The 26,962-nt window shown below is 38.3% G+C and overlaps 1 protein-coding gene across 9 annotated transcripts in view; it reads right to left on the bottom strand.

The window, feature by feature from the left end:
* Positions 1-26,962, bottom strand: part of GALNT18 (polypeptide N-acetylgalactosaminyltransferase 18) — a 321,281-nt gene that overhangs the window by 53,649 nt on the left and 240,670 nt on the right. For all 9 annotated transcript variants that reach the window (XM_021400989.1, XM_021400987.1, XM_021400985.1 and 6 more), the window contains 3 exons: positions 18,474-18,657; positions 16,889-17,086; positions 14,330-14,444 (listed from right to left, as the gene is read on the bottom strand). In XM_021400989.1, the coding sequence (XP_021256664.1) occupies positions 14,330-14,444; positions 16,889-17,086; positions 18,474-18,657 (497 nt within the window). The remainder of the gene's footprint in view (positions 1-14,329; positions 14,445-16,888; positions 17,087-18,473; positions 18,658-26,962) is intronic.

Below are 26,962 nucleotides of genomic sequence, written 5' to 3'. Positions count from 1 at the left end.
AGTTAAAGAGGAAACAATGTCTGCAGCCTTAACAGTGATGTAGTTGAAATATTTTACAATTTTTTTTTTTATGTATATCTTATCATACGTAAATTTCCTAACAAGATCAAGGCAGCCTATTCTTAACTGTTTAGTGGATGCTGCTCAGGAGAAAAACCTGTATGTACTCAAATCATCTGATCCTGCTCCTGAACAAATACTTCACCATTCGAAAGAGGCACACTCCACTGAGAAGCGACAGTTTGCCTTATACTGCTGCAGAGATTCCTGAGGCTTGGTGTCCTATATCAAGAGAGCAAAAAATGAGAATGAAGATGCTCCTCCCCTGTACAGCCCATCCAGGAATATATACGCTGTCTGTCTCTCAGTGGCTAGGGATGTGGGCTGGCAAATCACGTTCTGGAGCTGGTTTCATACCCGTCAGGTATGTCTGTCCTATAGGCATAAGGTTTACTAAGGAGGTGCTTTGTTCAGTCACTCATTTTATACATTTAGACATCTGGCATAAATACAGCATTTAGGCATTTGGCAGCCCCTGAGACCAGAAAATGTGGCATGGATTCAGAATGCATACAAAGCCTTTTCTGAACTGGTGCCTAATTGCATTCAGCATATGCTGAGAGAAGAGACAGAGCCTTGGTTTTCAAAGTGCTCTGGAAGATGAGCTATCTCATGGACCTACGGAACAGTCAGGAAGGGAGCTGAAATGACTGTGACATGTCTGTGTCCAGAACTTGGACAACTGTAAGAGTAAATAAATATAAACACTACCAACAACAGAACGAAACGGAGATGTTCATAAATATTTAAAAAGAAATGGGCAATGAATTTGGCACAGGAATAAATAATAATCTGGAAACAGCATTTGTGTTTTCTAATTTTCATTCAAAATGGGCAATCCAGTTTAAGAAGCTAACAAAAATACTAGTTCTCAAGGATTTAATTCTAAATGGCTCAGCTACATTTCCTAACAAAGATTAAATGTGAAGCATCATCAGTCTTCGCTCACTCGATGCCTGCTTTCAATCCAAGCCATTTCTCAGTACAGCACTGACACACAACTATAAATTGTTCCAGAGTTATTCACTGTAAACTGTTTAAAGTAGTTTAATAAAAGACAAGAAAGATGTAGAGATGGTCATAACTTTGCATAGGACAAGGCAATTCACATACCATGTGCCCCGCCTACTCTGCCTAACCTTTGCTCTTTGTAATCTTTGTATCTTTTGAGATAGCCTTGCTCTAAATCCAACATGTTAACAGCAAATCTTTTGTGGGATATTCACGGTTAAATCTAAATGCCATTTCAACAACAAACTATGTCAAAAATTCTGTCTATAAGAAGCTGAACTAGGGCATGAAAATTTGAAGAGTGCATTAATCTGTAATTTTAGTAGTGATTCAGTAATTAGTAGAACATAATTTGACTTGGTAATGAAGCGATAAGTGTTTTCAAAAAACGTCCTGAGATGACCAAGTCTTTCATACAGTTTGTAAACAAGAACTGCCCAGTACCCCAATGAAATCCAGTTAACCAAACCTAGTGGCCACCCCTTTGTCTCAGACAACTTCAGTTTTTGTTCCATTTTCAAAGACTAATTTATTACTCTAGAAGAAACATGTATTGACTTAAAAATTTAATGCTAAGAAGAAGCTGTCAATACAGATGCTGACAGAACAGATGGGTTGCATTAAACAACTTCAAAAACAAACTGCGTTATTTCTGAGCAAAAACCTCCTGCAATCCACAAAAATGTGATTAGCATATACCAAAACTCGACTAGCTGTATATGCTAATAGTTTCTATACATGAAGATAAGTCCTGTAATTAATGATTTTTTAACAGAGGAATACAAGAGTAACAAATGTGATCCGATGATATGGATACCATAAGTTACAATGCGGACAGCAGCTGCAGTTTTTTATAGCACTAGGCAAGTAGTGCTGCCCTAGATGTAGGCTACAAAGCCCTGCAGAGTTCTAGGAGAGTGAAAGGAGATGCAGCATTTTATAAAGGCAAAAACCACAATCCTGACTTGCTATGATGGTTAAGGAGAAGCCATAGCACCCTTCTCTCCCATAGGCTTTCTTTGCCCATGGCATTACAGTATGGTGAGAAGTCTTTATAGTCCAAATGCTTCATTGTCCTTTGGGAGAGAGCAGCTGCAAAGAAATGTGGGAAGACATCAAAGTGGATTTCAAAATAGCATTATACTCTCTTGGAATCAAAATGGACTCTGGATTTTCAGCTCTTCAAAATGTGTGCAAGATCTCCAGCCAAGGAATGTAGACTTTTGCTGGCCCTACTATGCTAAATACTAAACACCATACTAAGCAGGATATATCAGTACCAAACACTATCACAGGGATAACTGACTGCTACAGAAAGCATTAGTTTTTCTTTATTCTTCCCTGATTATATATAAAATAAGATAATCTCTTGCAGCAAGGCCAAGAACACCAATTAATTAATTCTTTCTTCCCTTAGACCAACTGTCCACTTCAATCTGACCATTCCTGTCTCCACTCTCCTCCTTTTCTTGTGGCTCCAACACAATGGCTGGAGACATTACAGGTGGCTGGGACCACCCAGTAGAGTGAATGGTTTTTCAAGACATTCATAAAAGGTACAAATCTCAATCAAAAGTGCACAGGGCACATTCATTAATTAATTTGAACCAACATCTTTTGGTGAAAGACAGTTAATAATTTTTAAAAAATATTTTAATATTAAGAAATATATTTTCTTCAAGACAGAGCAAAGCCTCTCACAGTGGTCTGATTTTCATCTAATTAAATATCTTGTAGACAAGATACTGTTGTTAAAGTTACACAATAAGAATCGGAACTGAGAGGTCTATTTCTCACACCTTCACGCATTTTCTCTGTGAATTCCACTGCTATTTTTCTTTTGCTGCCATTAGTAATCTTTAGTCAAGCTTTAAGCATACTGAATAGCACCTTTTCAGTTCCCCAGCACTCTTACTTCATGTGATGCCTATAAATACATAGAAAGGTTTAAAATTATTGTAGTTTGGTTTTTGTGTTTTTTTTTAATTATTTTTTACAAATTAGCATCAGTGACTTTAGTAGAAAGTCTAAACACAAAAGAGTTGTTATGACTTTTTTGTTTGTTTTACAACAGGCAATGGTTTGAAGTAAAATATTTTGCCTCTGAATGTTATGTCCTGCAATCAGCAACATACTTAATGGCAAACCTACTCATAAAGAAACTGTTAGGAAGAAGCTTGATGAATTTCCTAAACTATGGTTAAAAAGAAATGAAGCACCTTTTCCTGTTGCCCCTGAAGATCATTTACCTGTGGTAGCAAGAGATGGAAATTGCTAGCAATAGTCTCAATTTCCTGCCAAATCCCTAAATATACATGTACAATTGCCAAACACTGTATCATGATGATAGAATTATACATTAAGTGGCAATCCACATCTCATTCAGTAAAAGCACCAATTTTCAAACACTGGGGCTCAAGTTTGCCTTAAGACAAAGTTCTGACAAAGTCGTGCACTTTTTCTTTAAAAAAAAACAACAAAAAACAGCTAAGTGCAACAGACTGCATTTCTGTGGGATTACTTTTAATATCATTGCTGAAGCCTCAGCAATGCAGAAAGCTTGCTTTTCTCCGGAAGAATTTCTTATGTTTCTACTCTTGTTGGTTTACTTTCCAAAAAAAAAAAAAATCTGTTAAGAAAAGAACAAACAAACTCCTTTAAAAGAGCACTCCAAATTTCCTTCAGTGCGTTTGCAATGCTCACTTCCAAAGGGCTGTCCTAGAAACAGCTGTTTATTCTTGAATTTCCTGAAGAGGTTAATGTATTTGCAATACCCTCAAGGAGGGCTTACAGAGCTTCCAACAATTGAAAGGGTTCTATCATCACTACCAAAGGGTAACAAAATTCCAATGCAAAACACAAGGTGTTAAAGGCACAGTAGCAGTGCCAAGGTCTAACACTTACTAACCTGAAAGACTAAAATCAGCAGAGCCTATGACCTGAACTAAGCAAAGTGAAGGGGATATAACAGGAACATTAAAGAATGCAGAGAATCTATTTGAAAAAGGGAGGTGGGAATCTACCTTCCTTTTAAACGCTCAGTTGTTGCAGTGCATGCACAGAATGTTCCAGCTCTAAGCGCTGCTTACTGTTAATTTATTGAAGACACACATTTACACGTGTGCTGTAATTGTGGCCCTACATGTGTGCGAATTTACACGCACCAAGGGTAAAGCAGCCCAACACAGCAAACTGAAAAAACATTCTTCGCAGTAGAAGGGCCAGGAAAGTGGAAGAGATGTAAAGCACTGCAAAGGGAAGCATCTGGTGTCACAGCACATCACCTGCAACCTCCACTCTGCTGAAGGAGTAAAGGACCGTAGGTGGCACTCCAGTGCGATGGCACAAGTGGGACAAAGAGTAACAAGGAGTAACAAGTGGGACAGAAGCAGTAACACATCAAATGGATTCCTTAAGTGTTTTTAAAGATGTAATCCCTAGTATATTGCTATGCTGTCATACCTCACCCGCTTCCACCTAAATAAAGGCAGCAGTGACAGCATTTGCGTAGCCTGCAGTGTGGACCAGAGACAGGTGACATCCTTACACATGTCTAAAATAATCTGGTCAAAACCTTTTAAAGCAAATTTCAATCATTTCTGCAAAATATTTTACTAGACAAAAAGTCTACATTTCTATTCGTTGGTGTTTTTAAATTCATATCCTTTAGTAAATCCTTTTAAATTGCATTTAAACATATTTGAAATTGCATGTTTAATCAAAACAATTATAATTCTGAAGCTAATTCTTGAATATTTAATTTATACTTCATTATAAAATGATATAGCACTTCCTTGTTAATAGTGTTTCTTCTTCTCTCTTTAATCACTGAGTGCTCTTTTCATGTTGTGGAAGCTTAATCTAATAAAAATATAAATCCTACACAATGTCAGGCAGTTTATTAGCATGTACTGTACTCATTAAATTTACATGGATCATGCAGTCTCCCCAAGAACTGATATGACTTTGTTTGAAACCATCATTTCATTTTGACCGCAAACAAAACTTTTTAATAATTAAGTAGTTTGTTGGGATTTCTCAAAAAGCTGAAGCAATTTCTAGCTTCTGTGAAGTTCACAAAAGACAAAATTAAAGGAACTCACTATAGATGCCTTGAAGGAATAAAAAAAACAGTCTGAGTGAATTCATTATTACTATGGATAAAAACAAATAGGCACTAATTATCTTTAACATATATTTTGGGGAACAATGTAATGCAAAAAAAATTTGTTGTCAACAAGTTGTCAACCTTGTTAATCGTTTACCAATAGCCAATAATGTGCTCGGTGCTTTACAGGCAAGTACAAATAAACTGTTTTTTATTCAATACCATGAGCAGGTTTTGTGAATGTTTTGGGTCTGCATTTTCATTTCAGTGTCTTAATAGCTAGTTCCCTGACAGCTGACTGTAGAAAGGTTAGGGAGAACGGTCACATACAAACTACTGCAATCCATGTGCATGTTTCCAGTAGCACACAGTGAGTTTTGAACTGGAGTCTGAAAGTTTTGGGGTTGTTATGTATATTTGGGTGTCTGTCCCCATAAAGCTAAAAACTATGCCTGCTGTATGAAATATATTAATCTTTATTTAGGTGCATCACCACTGAATTAAGATAGCATTCACCAAATAACTGCAGCGGTTACAGTAAGTATAACTGGTTTTGGCTAACATTCCCCAAATTCAGCAAGAAACCATGCACAGTTTTGCTTATCCCAATGGTCCCAGACAAGATGGTCTCATTAAAGAAGTCTGCCTTAAGCAGTAAAATTGAAGGCAGAGTGCTGTCCTGAGTCACTCAGAATGTGAAAAATCAGAATATGGGTGGACAGTAAGAAAAACCACTGCTTACTCAAGTCACGATTCTGTTTTACTTCCAGCTTCTAGATATTGAAAGGGCTGGAGAAGAAAATCATGCCCTCGGTGTATACTCCTGCAGAGCAGAAAATTGGGGTGTAACAATTTCAAGTGACTGCCTACAGTCAGATCTCAGAACAGTAAGCAGATTGTTGCATGTCAGAGACTGAACAGAAAGATTTTTTTTTTTAATTACTCCTGTTTTACTGAAGCCCTTTGAGGTTTTTGAAGACTATTCTACTTATCATCATACAAGCCTCTCATATTTTCAGGTAAACATATATTTGTGCACTGATAGCTTTTTTCTACAACCAAGCTGACAATGTGAAACTGTAAGCAACCTACAAAAACACCCTCCCCACAATCTAAAAGAACTTTTAAAAGAAAATAAAAACACTTTAACATAACTAGAGCCACTCTCAATTTGTAAAATGTAAACTGTCCCTCCAATCTCACTTTTGAAGTCATCAATAATTGTCTCATAAGCCTCATTTCACATTAATAGTGTCCTTATAGAACAGCCTAATTGAAAATGTAATACATGTAAACATTCTTTCCAATATTAAATTATTAGTAGTTTTCTTCCCTTTTTAGTTAATTGTTTCATTATGTTCCTAGAATTTTTGGTTGTTCTGCAGGGGTTAATTTTGCACTTATCCTCATGAGCTGTAAAACTTTCACCACACACTGTTAAACTACCTACGCTGTGTTACTGTTCGTTAATTGCAGGAAGCTACTCTACGCCTTGCTACTGGAGATAAAATGCTTCAGGAGTCACTGAAGGTGTAAGGTTTTGTTCTGTTCTCTTTCAAATTTGTCCATCTCATTGGTAGGCACAGTAAGCATATGACATAAATCACTACATTGTCAACTTTACATCAAGAATAGGAAGTCAAAGTAATCACTTTTCCCCCTAAACAGCTAAAACAAAGCAAACTGAATAACTAGGTCACCATTGGTTCAGTATTCATGGAGCAGTATAACTCACCACCCTTCACTAATGTTTTTGCCTTTCTCTCCCCAACTGTGGCTGCACTCAGCTTGATCACCCTTGCTGACCTTGCACTTGTAGTCAGTACCAGAAGACCAAGCTGAAGGTGCCATGACGTGTAAAGGTGTTTGGCTTTTGAAGCTTTGACCCAAACACACTAGGTCCCCACTGAATCAATTTTGATCATCTCACCAGTTCTGTTACAGTACAATTCCTTGCCCCCTAACACAGATTTTTGTCTGATCTTTATTAGATTACTCACTCAGTCCTGCAGAACTAAGAGCTCTCAATAAAGATTAAATTCCAGGGAGGTTTCCCCCCCCATATCACCTTAAAACAAGAGTAAACCATCTTCTCAGATTACTCCATGAAGTAATACCAGCTAAAACATTATCTCCACCATGCTGTGACATAAGGTATTAAGAGATATTAAACATCAGGCTATTTTATAATAATGCTTTAATTAAATTGCATCTGACCCGAGTCCACTGATTTGTAAGTGCATATTGACCAAGAAGCGTTTTACGGTGACAGATTCCACTGTAAACAACAATTTCCTCTCATAAAACATCCAGATGTCTACATTAAAGCTCAGCTGGTAATGTGCAGCCACACAGGCAAAAAGAGTGAAAAAGCATCTGTGATAAATCTCCAAGAGCCTCTTCCCCCTTCCTCGCAGGGTAGAGCAACATGACGTATTAGCTGGTGCTGTATCAATCATTCACTTTCCTGTGGGAGTTGCTAATCCTCAGAAAAAAAAAAAAAAGAAAAAAAAAAGATTCACTGGAAAACTGGTAATATTGTCTCTATGTATAATTACATACACTATAGCTGCGGGTTACCTGCTGGGGCACTCATGGGAAATACAGGGAAAAAAACCACAGTTATTTTACAGGAGGCTTGACACACGCAAAAAAAAAAAAAAAACAACAACAAAGAAAGCCACCAAAAGTCAGTTGCTGTTGATGTCCTGACTGACATCTATCTAGACACATGACAGTTTAGAAGCAATTCCTTCATTTATTCTCAATAGAGGCTGCTTATTTTTCTGATCCAATGGCAGCCCTAAAAATAGACAATTTTAGTCTGCGTCATCTTGGGATTCACAATGTTACTGTGGTAAGGTAATTTCCAAAACAAAATTAACCTTCCCAGTGAGAAGCCACTAGTGGTTACACAGAGTGTTAGGCAAGTACTTCCACGGTATTTGCACTGCCAAGAATTTTTTTTTTCTCTTGGTGAAAGGATGGGCTATGAAAAGCACTGGCTACTCCCTGTAAGTCAAGTTTCGTTAGTATTTAGAATTTTTTCTTGCAGAGTTCAGTCTAGTAATGTTCTATTTTTAATCCTTAAAATGGATAAAAATAAAACAGACTTCTCTGATAAAAATTTAATGCAAAGGTAAAGAAAAATCACAATCTTCAAGAGAAATATTTAAGTGTTACCTAAAAGGAGCAACTAAGAATACTCTTCTTACTGCATTTCTCAGTTCCCTCCCTTGACACATCACCAGCCCAACATTACTGAACAGCATCCAACATCATACACTAAGGGATTCTTCTGTAAAGTGAATCATTCCCCAGTGAAAAGGGCTACGGCCTACTTATTAAAATCAATTTTAAAACACAACTTGAAGACCACAGCAAGTAATTGCAGCTGGTAGTGCAAGAATGGGGGACATCTAGATTCATTTTTCTGAAGAGAATTGAGGGAAACATCCACACTGCTCTGTGGAGTGCCGTGGAAGGGGACCCAGCAGCAAGGACAAGATGGATGCTGTTCATACATGACACACCCTGCTGCTCTCTCTCCGTGTAAACACAGCCATATGAAAATTTTCCTAACTTTTTCTGTTCCCTCCCAGTTATTTTTTACCTCTTGGCACACCCGCCTCTCAATTTTCCTCACACAACAGTATGTGAAGCAGCATGGCAAAACACGACTTGATTAACATGAAAAATATTCCTGCAGTTAAACAAAAAAAGTTAAAATGAGAAGGATGTGTTCAGATAGACAGGATACAGTGCAGCCATTCAGATGGCTGTGCTGGCACAGGCCAAGCATGGGTGTGGTGCAAGTCTTACAGCAACAGCAGGGCAAGGAGGAGGAGGAGGAGGAAATACTAACCAACAGAGCTGCTTAATTCTAATGTGCTGTGAGACTACAGTCTGGCTTGTACACTGTACAAAGCTTTTCCTTAATGAAAATTGACATCTATTTACATGTAATATGTTCATGATCATTCATGGTCTATATTAGAAGTACTGACAGGTAAAATTGCTGGAAACTTCTAAGAAAAGAAGGAAAAGTCCAAAAGTTTTCAGATAGATATAGAGGTTTGGGAGCAAATGCAAGTATCTGCACTTGCTCGTGATTATTACAAAAAACGCTTTTACAAGGGCATATTAATAGAAAGAGATTTCAAGTGAGAAACCATCAGGGTACACAAATACTTTGGATTGGAAATGATTGCACATGTAAACCAGCAATAGGCTTTTAGGCACAGTAAGGCAGAATGGGCCAACCAGCAGCAATTATGATCCCAGAAGCTGGTGTAGGGGGAATTTAAAAAAGGGAAAACAATTAGATAAATCTAGTTAGAGCCAAATCACCTTGAAATAAACAGAAAAACAAAGAAAGAAGTCACCTCTGGCATTTAGAAAAAAAAAAAAAACAGATCGGGTAATGGTGTGACAGGCTTCTAATCTTCTTGCTCTGCAATAAAGGGGACATATTATATAGACAATACCCCAAATAATACTGGAACATTTTCTAGTCAAAAGACTCATTCCTACTTGTCTGTTCATAAACCTCTCTCCTTTAGCTCTCTACCCACAAAAAAAATAAAAAAATCAGCTTCATTTAAACCTGACAAACAAACCTTTAGACCAACAGCTAATTAAGATGACGTATTTATTATAATGCTACTTTATAGCAAATACAACTAATTTCACTATGGCAACATACTTTATAAAAGTAGAGTGCCATAATCAGTTTGAACTATAAATGCAATTTTCCCTCTAGGTCATCTGATGCGGAGTCTTGATATATCTTTCAGTGAGAGAAAGACCCATTCCTTTTCCATTAAAGAGCTATTACCTTCTACAAAATTTTCTTTTACCCATTTAACAAAGCCATTATATCCCTGTGAACATGAATTCACCTGCAAGCACAAAGTCTTTCTGGCACACACAATTACTCTAAGTCAAAGTCTGAGCTTACATTCCCTTAACTCTGATGATGACTTAGTCTGTGATCGGAGGCAAATCACTGAATATTTGTTCCTAAAAATGATACAAAAAAATGTGTGTCTTAGCAGAGTATTTGGAAGCTTCATCAAACATGTAGGTCACTTTAAAAGACAAATTATTGCTACAGGCTTGCTCTTGATAAGAAACTGCAACAGGCCTCTAAGATGCCTATTGAAAATGAGTCCTGAACCACCTAGTGCAGAATCTAACTGAATGCATCTAATTGATTGCAATGGATTTGTAGGAGCTTCTGAGTAGGGGCTTCTATATGCAAGTAACACAAGTCCAAACACAGCCCTGACGGAGAGCCTAAACAAAAGTTAAAAATCCCAGCCTTATACTCACACTTTGTTTCTGCTATAGATATTTCTTCTCTTAGATAAGGAACGTGATTCCATTTTACCCTCCAAACTTAATCTGGCCCCGTAAAAGCAAACTTAAGTCCATTTAATTGCAAATGATCACAAATAAACCCAGAGGAAGAATTACTCATTCTAACGCAAATTTAAGAATATGATTCAGGGACATGGTAAATGAATCTTTCAGCAATCTCAGACTAAGTGACCGAGCTGCTCAAAAGGGTGCTGCCAAGTCTTGCATCAAACAGCCTGCCTTTGTTTTCTTATGGGTCAAATAAATAGTTTTGCCAGAAAATATCTGCTTGAGAAGAAAATACCGTGTTGCTTCTAACATTCAAAACACATTCCTGTTTTGAACAAATTTGTCAGTTTCCAGCTCAAGGCAACTGAATTCTATTAACATCTGTTTGATAACGTATGTTTAATATTTTACAAATACTATTACAATGCCATAGACAAGGTAAAAATCTTAGAAGTTAAAATAACACTCCAAAGTAGAGATGAATTCTGCTGAGAGGAGAAACTAACTCATCAGAATGAAGTGAATAATCCTCCACTCAAACACCTGTTTTCCATGTCTTGTTACAGCTTAGCAGCAACCAATGCTTCAGATTCAGTATCCAATAGTTGGGATTTTCATATGCTCATGCAATACAAAAGAAATAGACATTTGTTCAGATGATGAGGTGGCAAAAACTGCTCCTGGGAGGGGATTCTGATAAGTTTCCACTGCATCAGGATCTGATTCCTGGCCCTATGCAGTGAGAACGCTGCTAGTTCAGCTGAAAACAAACTATTTCAAGATTTCAGAAGACACAGCAAGTGATTTCTCCTATACAACGAAAAGACATCCTAAGTAGGTAGACTTTGCTTCTCAGAAGCATCTCAGCTAGGAGATTAAATCTTATCTCACACTGTTGAAGATGCCGCTGCCAAAAAAGCAAATAGAGAATAAGGCGTTGCCTCTGCACATAGGCACAGAGACATCAGCTTATGCAGTCCTGTAATTGCATGATGCTCTAGCTGGTACGTGTGAGCTTGGCTAACAGTGGCTTTATTTCCTCTGGAATGAAATAGTACTATAAGGACCTTGTTCAACTTAACAAGCTTAAGATAAACAGGTAGCTCAAACAACCCTTACTCTCACTGCTGTTTCTGTAGTTGAATGGTACCTTTCATAGAATCATAGAATAGCCTGGGTTGAAAAGGACCTCAAAGATCATCTAGATTCAACCCCCTTGCTGTGTGCAGGGTCGCCAACCACTAGACCAGGCTGCCCAGAGCCACGTCCAGCCTGGCCTTGAATGCCTCCAGGGACGGGGCATCCACAACCTCCCTGGGCAACATGTTCCAGTGCATCACCACCCTCTGCATGAAGAACTTCATCCTAATATCTAACCTAAATCTCCCCAGTCTCAGTTTAAAACCATTCCCTCTTGTCCTATCGCTATCCACTCTCATAAACAAAATTTTCCTCATTCTGAAAATATTTTTTCTTACATGCTTACTGCATAAAATTTCTCAATGAAGGAATTGATTTCCAGTACCTAAATACTGGAAAGGGACCAGGCTATTTGACTTCTGCTGAGAAACTCAGGACATGGAGAAAACAAACAAATTCAACTCCATCAAATGAGAGAATGCAATACACAACATCCTACTTCTCAGCCTGGACACCAGGCCATTTTGGGCACAATTCATATCCCCACCCCTACATGGTAATGTAGAACATAAAGCAGAATAGTAGGTGAAGTTTGATGCTTTTTAAACCAAGAAAATAGTGATGAAAGATGAAGCAAACAGAACAACCTGAGAGCATCATTTTTAAAACGGAAACATTATTTTTTGCATTAATTATGTATTTGCAACATAGTTTTTGTAGAACAACTGCCTTTACTGATTCATAGTAGACCCTGCCTCTGAAAGCGACACAGATAATCTAGAGGTAACTATTTGGTGCTGCAGAGACAGAACATCTGGTGTGAAATCTCCTTCTGACCTATCTAAAGGAGGCACCACTTAGGATGAGCACTAGGGATGCAAATGAACGACACAGCTGCTGACACTGCAACAACACATTCTAAGCAGCCACCCATATTTTGTCAGGAAACAGTGTATGGCCACAGGTACATACCTGTGAAGTGCAGGAAGAAGCAGCTGACTGAGGATAGGAGCTTGCTTATAAAGCTTAGCAACAGCAGAAATAATACTGTGATTCCCAGAAGTTCTAATACTGCACTGTACACTTAAACTCATCCTGGTATTATCTAGGATATGCTGAGAATTGTGAGAAGAGTTGGTAATAACCTGCTGAAAAATCTGCTCAGTAATTTGTTTTGATAGAGCCAGGAACACAGATCCAAGTCAGGATAAAGTTAGATGAGGCAGCATACATTATGCTACCTTGCACATTACAATCTGTTAGAGATGAAAGTATTTTATGTAGGTCAGGCACTGCTTCGCTGGAGACAGGGAAAAAAGCCATAAGGAAATCAGAGCTGGGCCTTATTCCAATGATCCAGTCTGCTCCAAAGTTTCAAACATGAAGAGATTTGTGTCTCTCTGGTCCTGCCTATCTAAGCACTCTTCAAGAACAACTTCTGCAAGACAAAGTACAGCAGAATGGATAACATATTTCTCATGATGCAGAACCAGATAAAACTCCTTACTCTCACATGGAGACTAGTTTTGTCAGTTGAAAAAAGAAAAGTAAAATCAAAGTGACACTAATTTTCAACTCAATGCAACACTGAACTGTGAAATCGGGTTTCAGGAATAGAATAAGGCTCTCTGGCTCTCACAGTCAGGAGAATGGTGTTATTAAAAGAAGCAGTATTGCATTTCTCTCTCCCTTTCCTTACAACTGCGCTCTAATGGAACAATGTACCTGCCCTTCAGTCTTCTTGCAATATCATTTTATCTCTGACAGGTGGTAGGAACAGAATTGCAGAAACCCAAAAGTAAAAAATGAGTATTTTTTAGTTGTTTTACTCACAGTCTCATCAGAAAATTATTTATTTTTAAAGACACTTTTTTTTTTTTTTAAACTAATATATAACCATGTATTTTTATTCTGGCAACCAAAATGCACAAAATACAATGGTCCACTAACATTTCAATAGGAGGCTTTGGAATATAGCTTTTATAACACACGTCATTCCATTTTTCATTACCACCTATCAAGACAGGAATTTCTTTTGTATCAAAAAAAGCTAAATGAATCTCAAATGGAACAGCACTATATTTTTTGATGGTATTTAGCTGTGAAGAGAGAAGAGGTACACAAATCACAGGAAGTACTGCAAACAGTACACAGATGGAAGAAGAAAATGAGCTCTTGTGCAACTTCAGTACTTTATGAATACCTTCATTCCCCTGCAGAGGTAAGGTGGCATAAATGCTTGCATATTCTAGCTTTCTCCTTAGAAATTCCTAATGTAAGAATTTCCTAATTTAAATAAATAAACAAATCTAGAAAAGCTTTTTCCATTAAGTCTATGAGAATCTATCTTCCTTACTGTGCCTGGGATTGCAGGCAAGCAGGGAGTTTTAGTTATCATCTGTGCAGAACTCTAGCATTGTTGGCTGTATGAAAGAATACCCATTTCTGCATTTCTATCCTTTAACCATATAAACTCTCTTAAAAAAAATGCAAACTTTTGCCCTTTTATTTGAGTTATGCATTTTCTTTGCATGCATTCATCCCTATCTTGGTGACTCCACATTTTTTCCCCACCCCATAATGAAGATCAGGCTGTATTTTAAACGTGAGCTACCAGCATCAGGTGTATACGTTTCTTACCCTGATCCCAAGTTCCACATTTTCTCCTCCATATACTTCCATGCCTTCATCTAGTAAGCCAATCTCTTGGAAATATTCTCGGTCTACTATGAAGCACCCAATTAATGCAGGACTTCTGGAAGAAAAAAGCAAGAGAAACTGAAATTAACAGGTAGAATACATGTATTTGTATTATTCAGAAATTAAATTTATCATTGCTGGGTCAAAGAGCATGTCAGACAGATTCTTAGAAGAAATCTCTTTCTTAAAGAGATTTAGACAGGTTTGTCTTCCAGTGTCCTTGATTCTGTAATGAAATAAGCACGACTGAGGGAAAATAGATTCAAAATTACTGGACAAACACATTCACCAGAACACATAGGATTTAAGTGCTCAGAGTACTAGATCCAAGAACCCCAGCTTTGTTTCTGGTGCATCAGACATTGTAGCCAAAATGTGGAGCAGTCTGCCTCTGCTAAGTTCCCAGGTTTCTTGTCTGTGGTAATTAACAAGGCTACCCAATGGTGCATGGTTTTGTGTGTTTGGCCAGAAGCTATGTTCGTCTGTATTTAAGAAAACATTCATCTTTAAGCATATTTTAAAGAAGTAATTGCTTGAATAGGAACTTCCAGGTCAGCTTCTGCAATTCTGACTCAAGAAATGCCTAACCTACCAATATTCTGTAACACCAGTCTATTGTGCTGAACCAAATTTAAACAAGTCACATATCTTTACCAAACCTGTAAGCTCTATTTATGTCATGACCTGAATTAGCCAACTTCTACTAAGAAGAGCTAATATTAAGAAGGTAAGAGTTCAACCACTGCGTTTAATTTTACCTGTAGGAAACGCAGTGGAGGAGAATGCGGAGTAGTGTGGAATTTTCAATTGTTTTCCTACCTCATAATGCAGACTGACAAGAAATAAAATGTCTTTTCTGATTATTATCTGGGTATCAGAAACTCTGGGAACAACAGGATATTAATTAGCAGTACATGGGAAATCACCCTGCATTACTAGAAACAATCAAGCTGCAATAAGCGTAGACATCTGCTTTCAAACACATTACAGGATGTCTTAATCACAAGCTGTAAAATTCTACAGAAATATATACATTTCTGACTTTAATTTGAAGTGCTATAGTACATGCTTCACAACAATGAAAGATTGTTTCTGATATATTTACAAATGAAGAAATTAACTGTTGTTTTTGTTTTTCAAGTATTTTTCAGAATACTTTTTTTTTTTTTTAATAATTCCAAAGGCATATTTAAAGGCATGACAGATACCATCAATACATGCGGCTTTAAAAAAAAAAATTAATTATCCAGCACATGGACACATCGTATCTCACCGGAAAAAAAGGCTAAAGGGAAAGAAAGGGCTAGAAAAAAATAACTAAAAAAAACCCCACAAAACTAAACATGCAATATTCTTAAAGGACATTTACTCCAAAATACAGAGTTTTGGGATAAAATGGAACTGAAGATTTCTTCTTCATTGAGCATAACTACCTTTCCCTAAAGAGCCATCACAGTTAATACAAGTTTGCCTCTCCAGGAATTAGTACAATATTTCAAAGTATTTTCATATTACTAACACAGTTCATTAAAACTATGAAACACTTCTAATGATGTGGAAATTACCACCTCTTTATGTCAGTGGCGAACCTGTGAATTTTTAGCTACTACTTTGCAATTCCAAGTCCTGTTCAAATAACCATCAGCTGGGTCAGAACAGTCCAGTGTGTCTAAGCCAACAACTCCCAACAAGAGAACTGCTGGATGAAAGATATGCCTTGTACAGACTGCATGGAACAAGTAACTGATTGCTACTGATGAATCCCTCATGCAGCCACTGCTACTTAAGGTTCTGCTTTGCAGCTGGTAAAAACAGTCTTCATCCTTTGATTCTGCAGAGAGCTAGAGTACAGGTACTAACAATCTCCTTGATATGAATGCCTAGACAGCAGAGATGCAGGGGGGATTCAGATTCTATCTGCCTTCCAGAGATAAGGAGATATTGTTCTGTGTTAGTCTGACAGCACTCCAGACAAGAAAAGCAAATACAGAGGTAGATTGTATCAAAGTAAGGATTTAATAAGTAGTTGCTAACATGCTGTTGGTCAACCGGCATTAACTCCTATGACAGAACAAAGCTATAAAGCTATGTGGCAGTATTATAAAGAATACAGCTGTTAGAGTGATTCTGTTATATAATGCATTTGCAAAGAAAATGTTGTTACTGGCCCATTACCACTAAATTAGAAGACAACATTTGGAGACCGGAGGGCTGCTGAGCATTCAAGTCTACTATTTCACTTCGGCTAAGTGTGTAGCCCCACGCTAATAACAATGAAACCTATTTTAAAAGATCTCCTGATAAAAGTTTTCTTAATGAACGTGTTGGGAGCCAAGAAGAAAAGCAAAAGAGGACAGCTCAAGGACATCTAACTAATTTAACATCTAATTTAACATTACAGTCAGTAAACCTATTACATAGCTGAGACCACTCACCATCTGTCACATCTAGATGAGCATTTCCTGTGGTACACTAATCTAGGTCACAGTGGCACATTACCTTATTGGAGCAGTTGTGTTCTCCAGTTTCCACCATGACTTAGGAGGGTTCAAGTAACGGCACCATAGCTCCCAGTCAAACCCTTGTGCTGAGAGGGGATATTCTTCTATTTCAAAATTATCGTACTTAATGTTATCAAATGATGGAGAAATGACCCTTTTTCTGTTTTCCTTTATCCTAGTGAGCACTGGTTCAGCCCTAAAAAAAAAAAAAAAAAGAAGAGAAGAGAAGAGAAGAGAAGAGAAGAGAAGAGAAGAGAAGAGAAGAGAAGAGAAGAGAAGAGAAGAGAAGAGAAGAGAAGAGAANAGAAGAGAAGAGAAGAGAAGAGAAGAGAAGAGAAGAGAAGAGAAGAGAAGAGAAGAGAAGAGAAGAGAAGAGAAGAGAAGAGAAGAGAAGAGAAGACTATGTCAGATGGACATACCAACTAACGCTGTGCATTTCAGAAAGAACAGTTAGACATTCAGAGCTCTCTTTCCTTTGAGGTGGAGATTGGACAGAGCAAGATCTGCCCCAAAATAACACACTACACTATTTTTTCAAGGATGCCCTGTTATTATCCTTAATGTTAGCTGGAGTACTTAAGAAATTACTATCTGCATATTACAGAGCGTTTACATCCTTGCTACCAAGTAACAATAACTTCAGGCTCTCAATATTATCAAGATCAGATTTAACAATAGATTTATCCTATGGACAGCACCTCCTGCCTTTTTACAATCTTTTTTACTCAAGAAAAAAAACAAAGATATTAAGTCTAGATCATACGATTTTAAAAGTATGTTTTTAGTTACGTGCTACTTTTGCACAGAGCAGCAACCTCAGAGACAAAATGACACTTCTTTGTTTACACTGTAGAACATAAAAGAAACATTATTTTTTATTAAAAGAAGGTCAATTTCCTCCAACCCTTTGCCCATAAGGGGCACTACTGGAGGGAGCTGATTTCTGAAAAGCACAGGCATAGAAAATAGAATTTTTCTCAGTAGTTTTACAAGCCATTATTTGGATATTTGGAAGATACACAAATGTTAAGCATTTTCTGTTTCCTGAGAACAATTTAAAATATTGCCCTGAGATTTGAAGAGAACTCAAGAATCACAAAGGAGCAAAACCTGAATAATAAGTGTGCTGCTTCTAACTGCAAACTGTTCCCTCATATCTGTAACCAGCCTACCTTTCTCAGTTTCTTCATGCCAAAATTACCCTTTACAACTTACTAATACACTTAATACACAATAGATTCAGATATTTTCAATGATCTCTGGAGGTCCCTTCCAGCCCCTACAATTCTGTGATTCTGTGTGATTTTAGGTACAGGAAACAGGAGCTCACTTAACATGCAGTTTTCCAATATACTTAAATACACTGTAATTACACCTGTAGATAACACACTAGGAAAAATATACCTAGATTACATTACATAGCACAAATGCCTTTTTCATGAATATGCCCATCTCTGAAACTTTTTATTAAATGTATCAGAATGCTAATTCACCCTCTATGTGCAAGAGAAATAGCATTTAGTGATTTATAAACAGTGCTTAGAAAACGTGCCTTCTTTAAAGAAGTACAAGGAGACACATACCATCCCACATTGAATTCCACATGGGCATCAAAGAGAGCAACTACCGGTGCTGTGGCTACTCTCCATCCACTAACTCGAGACCTAATCAGCCCTTCTTGTTTGCTATGTCGGACAATCTTGATGAAACCAGGCTTCCGGGCATTCACTTCATCAACATACTTCCTTAGTTTCTCCTTGAGTTCTTCTGCACAAAGGAAAGAATTAGATATTAAGAAGAAGCATCAGTTTGCCAAGATGTAAAAATCTGTTCCTTCAGCAAAACAAGAGTCTTCACGCAGGGGAATACTCCATCTCCATGTTGATTAAACTACTACAAGCTCTCAAGTAGTCAAATCTAAAAAGAGACAAAATAACAACAACATGAAAAAAGCCACCAACAGAAGGACCACAAATTATATAGTAATAAAAAATTCCAAGTTTAATAACTCAGCCTAAAATGATTGCCAGAATCCTGTAATTGTTTAACATTAACATGCCATGAGACAAAGCACTCTGTCACAATGGACCATAGCTGTGTAAGCGCACATTATGTTGCTGTAGCAGCAAATAAGATAACTATCTCATATTTCCAGAAAAATATGCCGAACTTACTAATACTTCAAGAAGAGAAAGAATAAAATGAATTATTTATACTTTTTCTACTGCTTTTTTCGGAACTTCAGCAACAACTTTCTTCCTCTACTAAGAACTTCCACAGTATCTGCTCTTTTTTAAAGTAGAAAACAGACCAGCAAATACAGAGGAGGAAAATTACTTCTAGTTAAAATATGAAAACCTTTTTTTTTTTTTTTTTATCAGCAGTTATTGTGTCTCTGGCTTAAAGACCATTGCATGAGGAAATACAAAGGGTAGAACTCAAATATGCTGTTCAATATTATTAACTGAAAGCACTGTTTACTCCTATTGCTTATCAGCATTGCTGTGTTCTACTTATGTCATGGTAGCACCAAGAATTCCCTCAGCATCATTAAATTCCCTTTCATCCCAATTTCTCCATAATCCATAAATGTCTGCTGTGAGGCAGAATAATACTCCTGTGCTTATGATGCTAAACTGGAAATCATCAGATCCACATTAAAAGCTAATGCTGTCTAGTCTTTTCTGTGAAATCTTGAGCAAGCCACTTAACTTCTTTATAAATCAATTCCCCATCTGTGAAACGTGATCACTCGTTTCTTCTTTTCAGTCCATTTACACTTCAAGCTCCATTTGGCTTTTGCCATGCACTTGCACAGCATGTAAGTGGCATTGGAGAGCTGGCGTCCCCCAGCCCAGCACAGGGGGACAACACTTGGAGGCCGCAGCGGAGAGGAGTGCCACAGCTTCTCACATGCTGGCTTGTACAAGTCAGTGCATGCTTGAGGGTTTTCAGTGAGGTTATGTTAAAAAATGAGATGATTATACATGCCAGGTATGCTTGTGTGCAGTTCTGATTCTTCACAGACTGACAGCACACATTACTTCCCACCTGACCTTATGAAACAGGTTTCTCCTCGGAAGCATTTGCTTCCCAGACAGCTCTGCTCCTCCCAGTCCAGCCTATGTCATCTGCTCGTTCCTAAGTTCTCACCTCTTTCATTTCCTGATCTACACACCTCCCCAGGCAAGCTGGCCAACTATGATCCGGTTGTCCTAGAGAGAAAAACTTCTGTTTTTGACTCAGGCTTTCAAGGCCAAGCTATCTCTTGACTGTAGCTTGTAATGTTCTGGCTAGCATAAAATAAAGAAACTTTTCATTACAGAATTCTCCTGTTAGCCAGACTAAAAGGCTGGAGAACAAGAGGAGACCCATTAGTTCGAAGATACTAAAATACAACCGTTTTGGTTGCAGGGTTTTTTGTTTTGTTTTGTTTCAAAAACATAACCAATAGCCCCTTTACTGTTTTAGCTGGCATTAGTTGCACAACCTGCTCTTGGCTGCAAGCCAGAGAAGATTTCTGCACTGAGTCCAGCACCTTCTTACCAGCGTAAGCCAATTACTCTGGGAACCAGTCACCTCAATATGCACACTAGAATAGTTAATGCAAGTGGAAAAAAAAAGCAAACTTTTTTTTTTAAGCCATGTTAAACATCGATCCTTTGAAAGGAGATAGATGTTTTCTCTCTCAGTCTGATAAAGAGGAACAAAGAAGTTTCACAAGGGATCCTCTAACATAAAGCCTGTGCAACCCATACACCTCAGTGGGCCTGCTTCTGAAAGTTCGGAGGGGAGAATGATCAAGCGCAAAGATTCCTTAAATTCATCCCTCCTTGAAAGACTTTCAGACAAACACATTGCATGATGCGTTTGCAGCTAGTTGCACTGTCATTGCAAGGCTGTGCATGCCATGTACCTTTGCATAGAGGAACTATTTGCAAGCAAGTAAGAGAATACGACAGACAAGTGCTGGTGTGTACAGTTTGTCATTAAAAATGAGCAAACAAACAAAAAATTAAAATGGAATAATCTGCAATACAAGCCCATGACAGTACAGCTATGTTTTAGGAATGGATTCAATACATTCCAAGAATTTTCTACCTCACACTGTTCATTTCTTTTATCCATGCTCATATCATTGTTTTATCCATGACTGCATCATCTTGCATAAACAAGACTCAGAAATCTATGTTAATATGAAGTACATAGTGCAGAGCACTTTTCTATTTCACACTAGATTTGCTGGGTATTGATCAATATACTTTTTTCCTTTATAAAGCCAAAAAGTCATATTCACACATTTCCATTGTGCTTGCAAAGTGTCATATTCTTATTGCTTATCCCCAACACACAGAGATTTGCAGCAAGCAAAAATCTATCAAACCAACCACTAGCTAAAAGCAGTTTAAATTTGAAAGAATGCATTTATATTATTGAAATTGTGCCTATCCAAAAATAGTCCAAAACAGTTCTCTATTCCCAAAACGTAGCATGGTGAAGGGTGAATATCAAAACATGAAGATCAAAGCTTTGTTCTCAGTGTAAGTGGCTGTTCATAGTTTTACAATACCAGGAAGCTATTTGCCGCAACAATGCAACAGCTCTGCTGAGTATCAAATATATGAAAGGCAAGCAGGCTCTAATCAAAGACCTGAAAATCAGTGCTTTTGAAAGAGTCTCTGTTCTCTCAATCACCTCCGTTCTTAGCAAGTAGGCTATTCTTACTCCTGTCATATACATTTCCTAATGTGGACTGACTTCATAAGCTTGACTAAACACAAAATGTTTTCCATAGCTAGGTGTAGTATGGAAATAAATGGAAATGGAACAGAACTCAGTTCTTTGCTTGCCACCAGCATGACTTCAGCTGCACGTTATAGCTGCGACATTTACTAGGCAGTGTGTGCTTTTAATATGCACCGCAGCTTTTTGCAAATTAAGAGAATGGCTGGAGACAGTCTCAAGGGAACCTTATGGGCTTACCCATAGGGGAATCCTTCTCTGGACTTCATTATCAGCCCCAGGAGGCTGAGGAGACTGCTGGATTTCAGCTAATCTTCAATACTAGTCCGTAAGCAGCGACTCTGTAGCATGTCCACAGGAGAGAAAGCAGTATTTTGCAGTCAGGCATTTTCTGGCCTTTGTTATTCAAAACAGCTTAGCCTTGCTTTGTAAAGGCACTCCGCTGAAGAGAGCAATACTGCACCCTTTGTCTAACAAAGCCCACACCTATCGGGCAGACTATCCCAGAAGAAAAGACGTTTTACTGGAAAAAACTTATCATTACAAAAACTTATCATTTTGACTCGACCACAGGACATGCAAATGAAGTCTACAAAGTCAGTATTACCTGCAGAACATGACAGATTTCCTAGGAGAATTCTTAAGTCAGGTTTGGCAGGTGCTTCCCCCCCTCCATGCAGCCTACATTTTCCGGAGCTTTACTTGAGAAATCCGAGTTCAATTGTCTTTGACAGTTTCAGAGCATTGTGCCTACCTAGAATGAATGACGGAACACTCCCTCTAGAACTGATCATAAAGTTTGTGATGGCACTGATAGTCTTCAGTAATATATTTTTAACCTATGTTCTGTTTCTCTCCACCTCGGATACACTGCATGAATAATAAACAGTTTTTCATTAATTGTGCTTCACTGCTTTATGCCACCATAGGGAGAAGAAAGGGAATGAGCAAATGTGTCATCTTCAATACACTGTTGATTCAGTTTCTAATTACAAAAACAAACAGGCTTATAAAGATAGATGCATTTCCCTTTTAGCACAGAATTCGTCAAAGACTCAGTTTGGTTAAGCTGACTGGGTATCTGCAACTGAAGAGAAAGAACAGCCATTGATGGCATGGGAACACTGTGCAGATCTATCACTTGTAAATCATACAGCCTATGACCTGTCGCCATAAGGTACAGATGTCTGTAGCGCATCAGAGCTCTCCTCACAAATGCAGCAGTCATAACTCTGTGATATAACAATGCTTAATGTTAGCATAACTCAGTTCTAATACTTGTCAGACATTGGCTGATTGTTTCTAAGAAATCCACAAAGATTTTGTTTGTCACGTTTCCCTTATTCAGCATTACAGTACAGTGCTAATAAATTAATTCATGCTGCCTTGCATTTTTAGGAAAGTGCTTTGCTTCAGAAAATGAAAGGAAAAGAGAATGGTGGGTGAGACAAGCTTTAGCAGTGCAACTGTTCTCCTTCCAATACTGCAGCTTGCCTGGCTTGTGTGAATGGCCAGCCTGGGCTCAGGGGGGTGACATGGATCACAATCCTGCCTCCCCCTTGGATGCTGGGGGATTGCAGCAAGGTCCATAATATGGAAAAGTTTTCTCACATCTGCCCCAGGGAGTTTCTCAGAAGAAAAGTCATCTACAGAACATGCTTTTCCTCCAGTTGCATGCAAATTACCTATAGTCTGTGTGCCTCCACGTTACTTCTAGCGGGAATTCATCAGGCTAGATGTTCAAATGAAGCAAAGTGCCCTAGCCCCATGGGACTCCAGTGTCCTACAACAGCTGTGGATCTGCTCCAGACTTTAAATTTTTAAGTCACTGATACAAAGTTTTGTCATAAGTAATAAATTACTCCCTCATGTTCATAGAGAGCAGTCAGTTAAGCCTCTCTTTCACTGGCTTTTCTGCTTCAACGTGCTCCCATTCTGAGTGCTTAAATAAGTCCTCGAAGCTCTCAGAACAATGACATTTGTAAAAGCTGACACATGCTTTCCTGAGACAGATGCATTTTACTGATTTTTAAAGAGTTGCAATTTAGCTGTAGGATTGCCAAGAGAGCTAAATGAATAAATAACTAAAAACTCTCCCACATAACCATGCAATAGTGTATTTTCTGAAGGCTGAACTTTTGGTGTGGCAGAATGCTTGCCATCTTGGCAAGCATCAAGATTTTAACATGAGGTTAAAATTTATTCTTCTGTCAAACATCCAGGAATTATCATGCCCCTCTTTAACCTTAGCTCTTGACACAAACATGGCTTCTTCTACCATGAATGGAAAAGCAATATTCTCCAATACAAAATGAGGCTTACCATAACAATTGTCTTCCCTGTGACTGAAACTGAGGATAGACACATTATCTACTAGGTGCAAAATCTTACCGATTTGTTTTTATGCTCCAGCTTTGTGCATTCACTGAGCTGGCAAGAAGATACACACTGGTCTGTAGGTCAGGATGGGAACCACTGCCTTGCACCAAGGCAAAAGAGCCAACTGGCAGGTCCAAGGCACCTGCTCCACTTCTGCAGCCACAAGTGAGCAGATAAATCAGCAAAAAGACACAAATCCCATGAAGGACCTGATTTTAAACTAAGATTTTCCATCTTCTTTATCTGATCATTTGTGACCCAAAATCTTAGCAGCAGGAAGAGCTGCTTTTCCACTCTTCCACTAATGATTTCAAAACCTTTAGAAAAATGGAATGTACTAACATGGATAACTTCCCCTCTGGCAAATAAGGCAAGCCTATTATACCAGGTATGCAGCAGAAAAACCTCTCTTCCCTCTTAGTCACTCTGTAGGCATATAACCTGAATTCATGACAGCAGCCAGGCATGCAAGGAAAATTGTTTGGTGCACTTTATCTAATAGGATTGTACAATGGATTGTGTCCCTTATTGCGCATGCAGCTCAGTGCTTTGTTGTTTTTTTTTTCTCCAGTCCCTTATCTTTCATGCTCAAGTGATCACCTCTCATCTCTGCAGCAGAAGCAGATAATTCCAAATGGAAAATATTTATAACCAGATAGAGGCATGTCATTTGTAATGCACCTGTGTATATAGAATGTTTGCAACAGAGTGCAACAATGCACAAAGAGATAAAGAGGGCCTGCTGTGCACACGTATTTAATAATCTCATGTTATCTGGTAATAGATTAACCACCCAAGGGAAATTAACATGATGCAAGGAATTGATTAGGACAGACCCCAGAAACAAACAAAAAAAGCAGCACAGTTCTTTTCCTCCATTACTATACCTAACTTGTTTTGTTGACAGAGATGTATAATCTGATCTCAGAAGTCCATGCTACCCACATGTAAAGCCAGATCGGGTAACGAACTCTCACAGATGCAACCTTTCTATTCAGCAATCCGGAGCCTCAGCTGCTGTGAAACCTCTACTGTTCCACTCAGATAAATGAGGCCTGCATGAATTTATTCCAGCTCAGACCTTGGACTATAACTCAAAGATTTGCTCAGTCTAGCATGTGAACACCATTCTCCCACTATAAAGGCAGAAAAAATATGCATGTTTCTCCCCTCAGCCTCCCAACCCCCACATGCACACACACAGACTTTCCATTGCCTCAGAGAATCCAGCACAGATCGGTGTGAAACATACATTGCTTTCAAAGGGTTTGATGGAGGCTTCTCTGACCTGTTCTTCTCAGGTCCTCTCACAAACATCATGTCCTGTTTATGGAAGGAACTTAGGTGGACACTTCACTAAATCCCCTCTTGCTGCTTTATAACATCCTGGAAATCTGACAGCATGGGACCCACATACCAGGGACCAATTCCATTTCAAAACAGCAACCAGAAAACCAACGAATGTCTTACACCTCTAAAGGGGCTTTGCAGTAGAGACCTGTGCCAGCCACTATTCCTTGAGTGATCCTGCAGACACGCCTCTTTGCTATATGCTAAATGATGCATAGTTGCAATCTCCAGCCAGGAAAGTGGGATACCACCCTCCAGATGGAATTTGAGCCCGGGTCTCCCAAATCCCAGGGCAGCACATTAGCACTGCCTGGCTTCTTTTGGGCTGTGATTCCACAGTTTTAGGCATGGCTCATTTGGAGTTCAGAGAACTCTGCAGATGCAAGAGATCATCCACATCACTGGATTGGGATTAAGAGCCAGCTGATATCCAAAGCTCTTGTTAATGTTAACAGAAATGCATTACAGCAAAGGAATTAAACATGGCCCTTGCATGCTTACATCTGAGTACAGAGGAGAGCTTACTAAAGGCAAGCTTTGACAGAAGGAGAGGGAAGGAAAATAAATCTGCTGACAGGTAAACATTCATTCCAGCTCTTCAATCAATACAGCTGCAGCACCAAGGCAGGACTAATAACAAAAGCACCGAGTTACATTTCTTACATTACAGAAGTCTCAAATTAGGCAGTTTTCCACTGACAATAAAAGCCATTTGTGTGTGCTTAAACCAGCAACTATGCAAACAAATGCTAGTAGATGAGAAGTTACCAAGCACTACAGATAGTACAGCTGCCACACAAACAACAAAGCAAGATTACAGACTGTTCTACACACCTCCTCATGGCAACACCTCAAACCCTTTCAGCAGAAAGGTGTTAGAACCCTCAAAATATCATTAAGCACAAACATATAATTAACTAACCTTAATTGTTCCACTCAATTTGCTGATTGCTGGATGCTTGAATTAATCTTAGCATGAATGTTACTGCGCTCCAGTTCATGGTGTATGCCTACTTCCTATTTAGGGACTGCTACTGGATCTACTGGCTGCAATAATAACATGATCAGAGAACAGTTAAGCCTGGTCAGGAAAAAACACAATTGAAATCGAGACATTCAAACTGTATGTGATTCAAGACGAACTTCTGGTGTCTATTTGAATACAATAGTTTTAGAAAGGGACCATAAGGGGAAAAGCATACAAGCAGAAAAAGCATGTGTTGGAAGTGACATAGTGCATAAAATACACTGCTGAAATAACCACAGTCAAAATTCTGAGAGCTCAGAATTTCATTTCTTGGTTTTCTCTGAACATTTGTAAAATGACTTTTAAACGTTTGAGAGAAATGCCTGAGAAATGCATTCCAGTCCTGGTTGGACAGCAGCTGTTTCCAGTAATCTAATTCTCTTTTTTTTCAAAATTTTTAATATACAGCATTTAATTCTAACAATTTCTTGGACTTGTATGGAGCAGAAAAATCACTATTCAGAAAAACTAAATGCCTGAGCAAAGCCAAAGTAGACTATATAAATCTAGAAAAACATCATTCGAAGAACATATTAGAGATACTATATTACCACAAGACTCATCAAGCTGCCT

Source organism: Numida meleagris, chromosome 6 (assembly GCF_002078875.1).
Source record: "Numida meleagris isolate 19003 breed g44 Domestic line chromosome 6, NumMel1.0, whole genome shotgun sequence".
NCBI lineage: Eukaryota > Metazoa > Chordata > Aves > Galliformes > Numididae > Numida > Numida meleagris.
The sequence above is the reverse complement of the archived record's forward strand: the minus strand, read 5'-3'. Positions and strand labels throughout refer to the sequence as shown.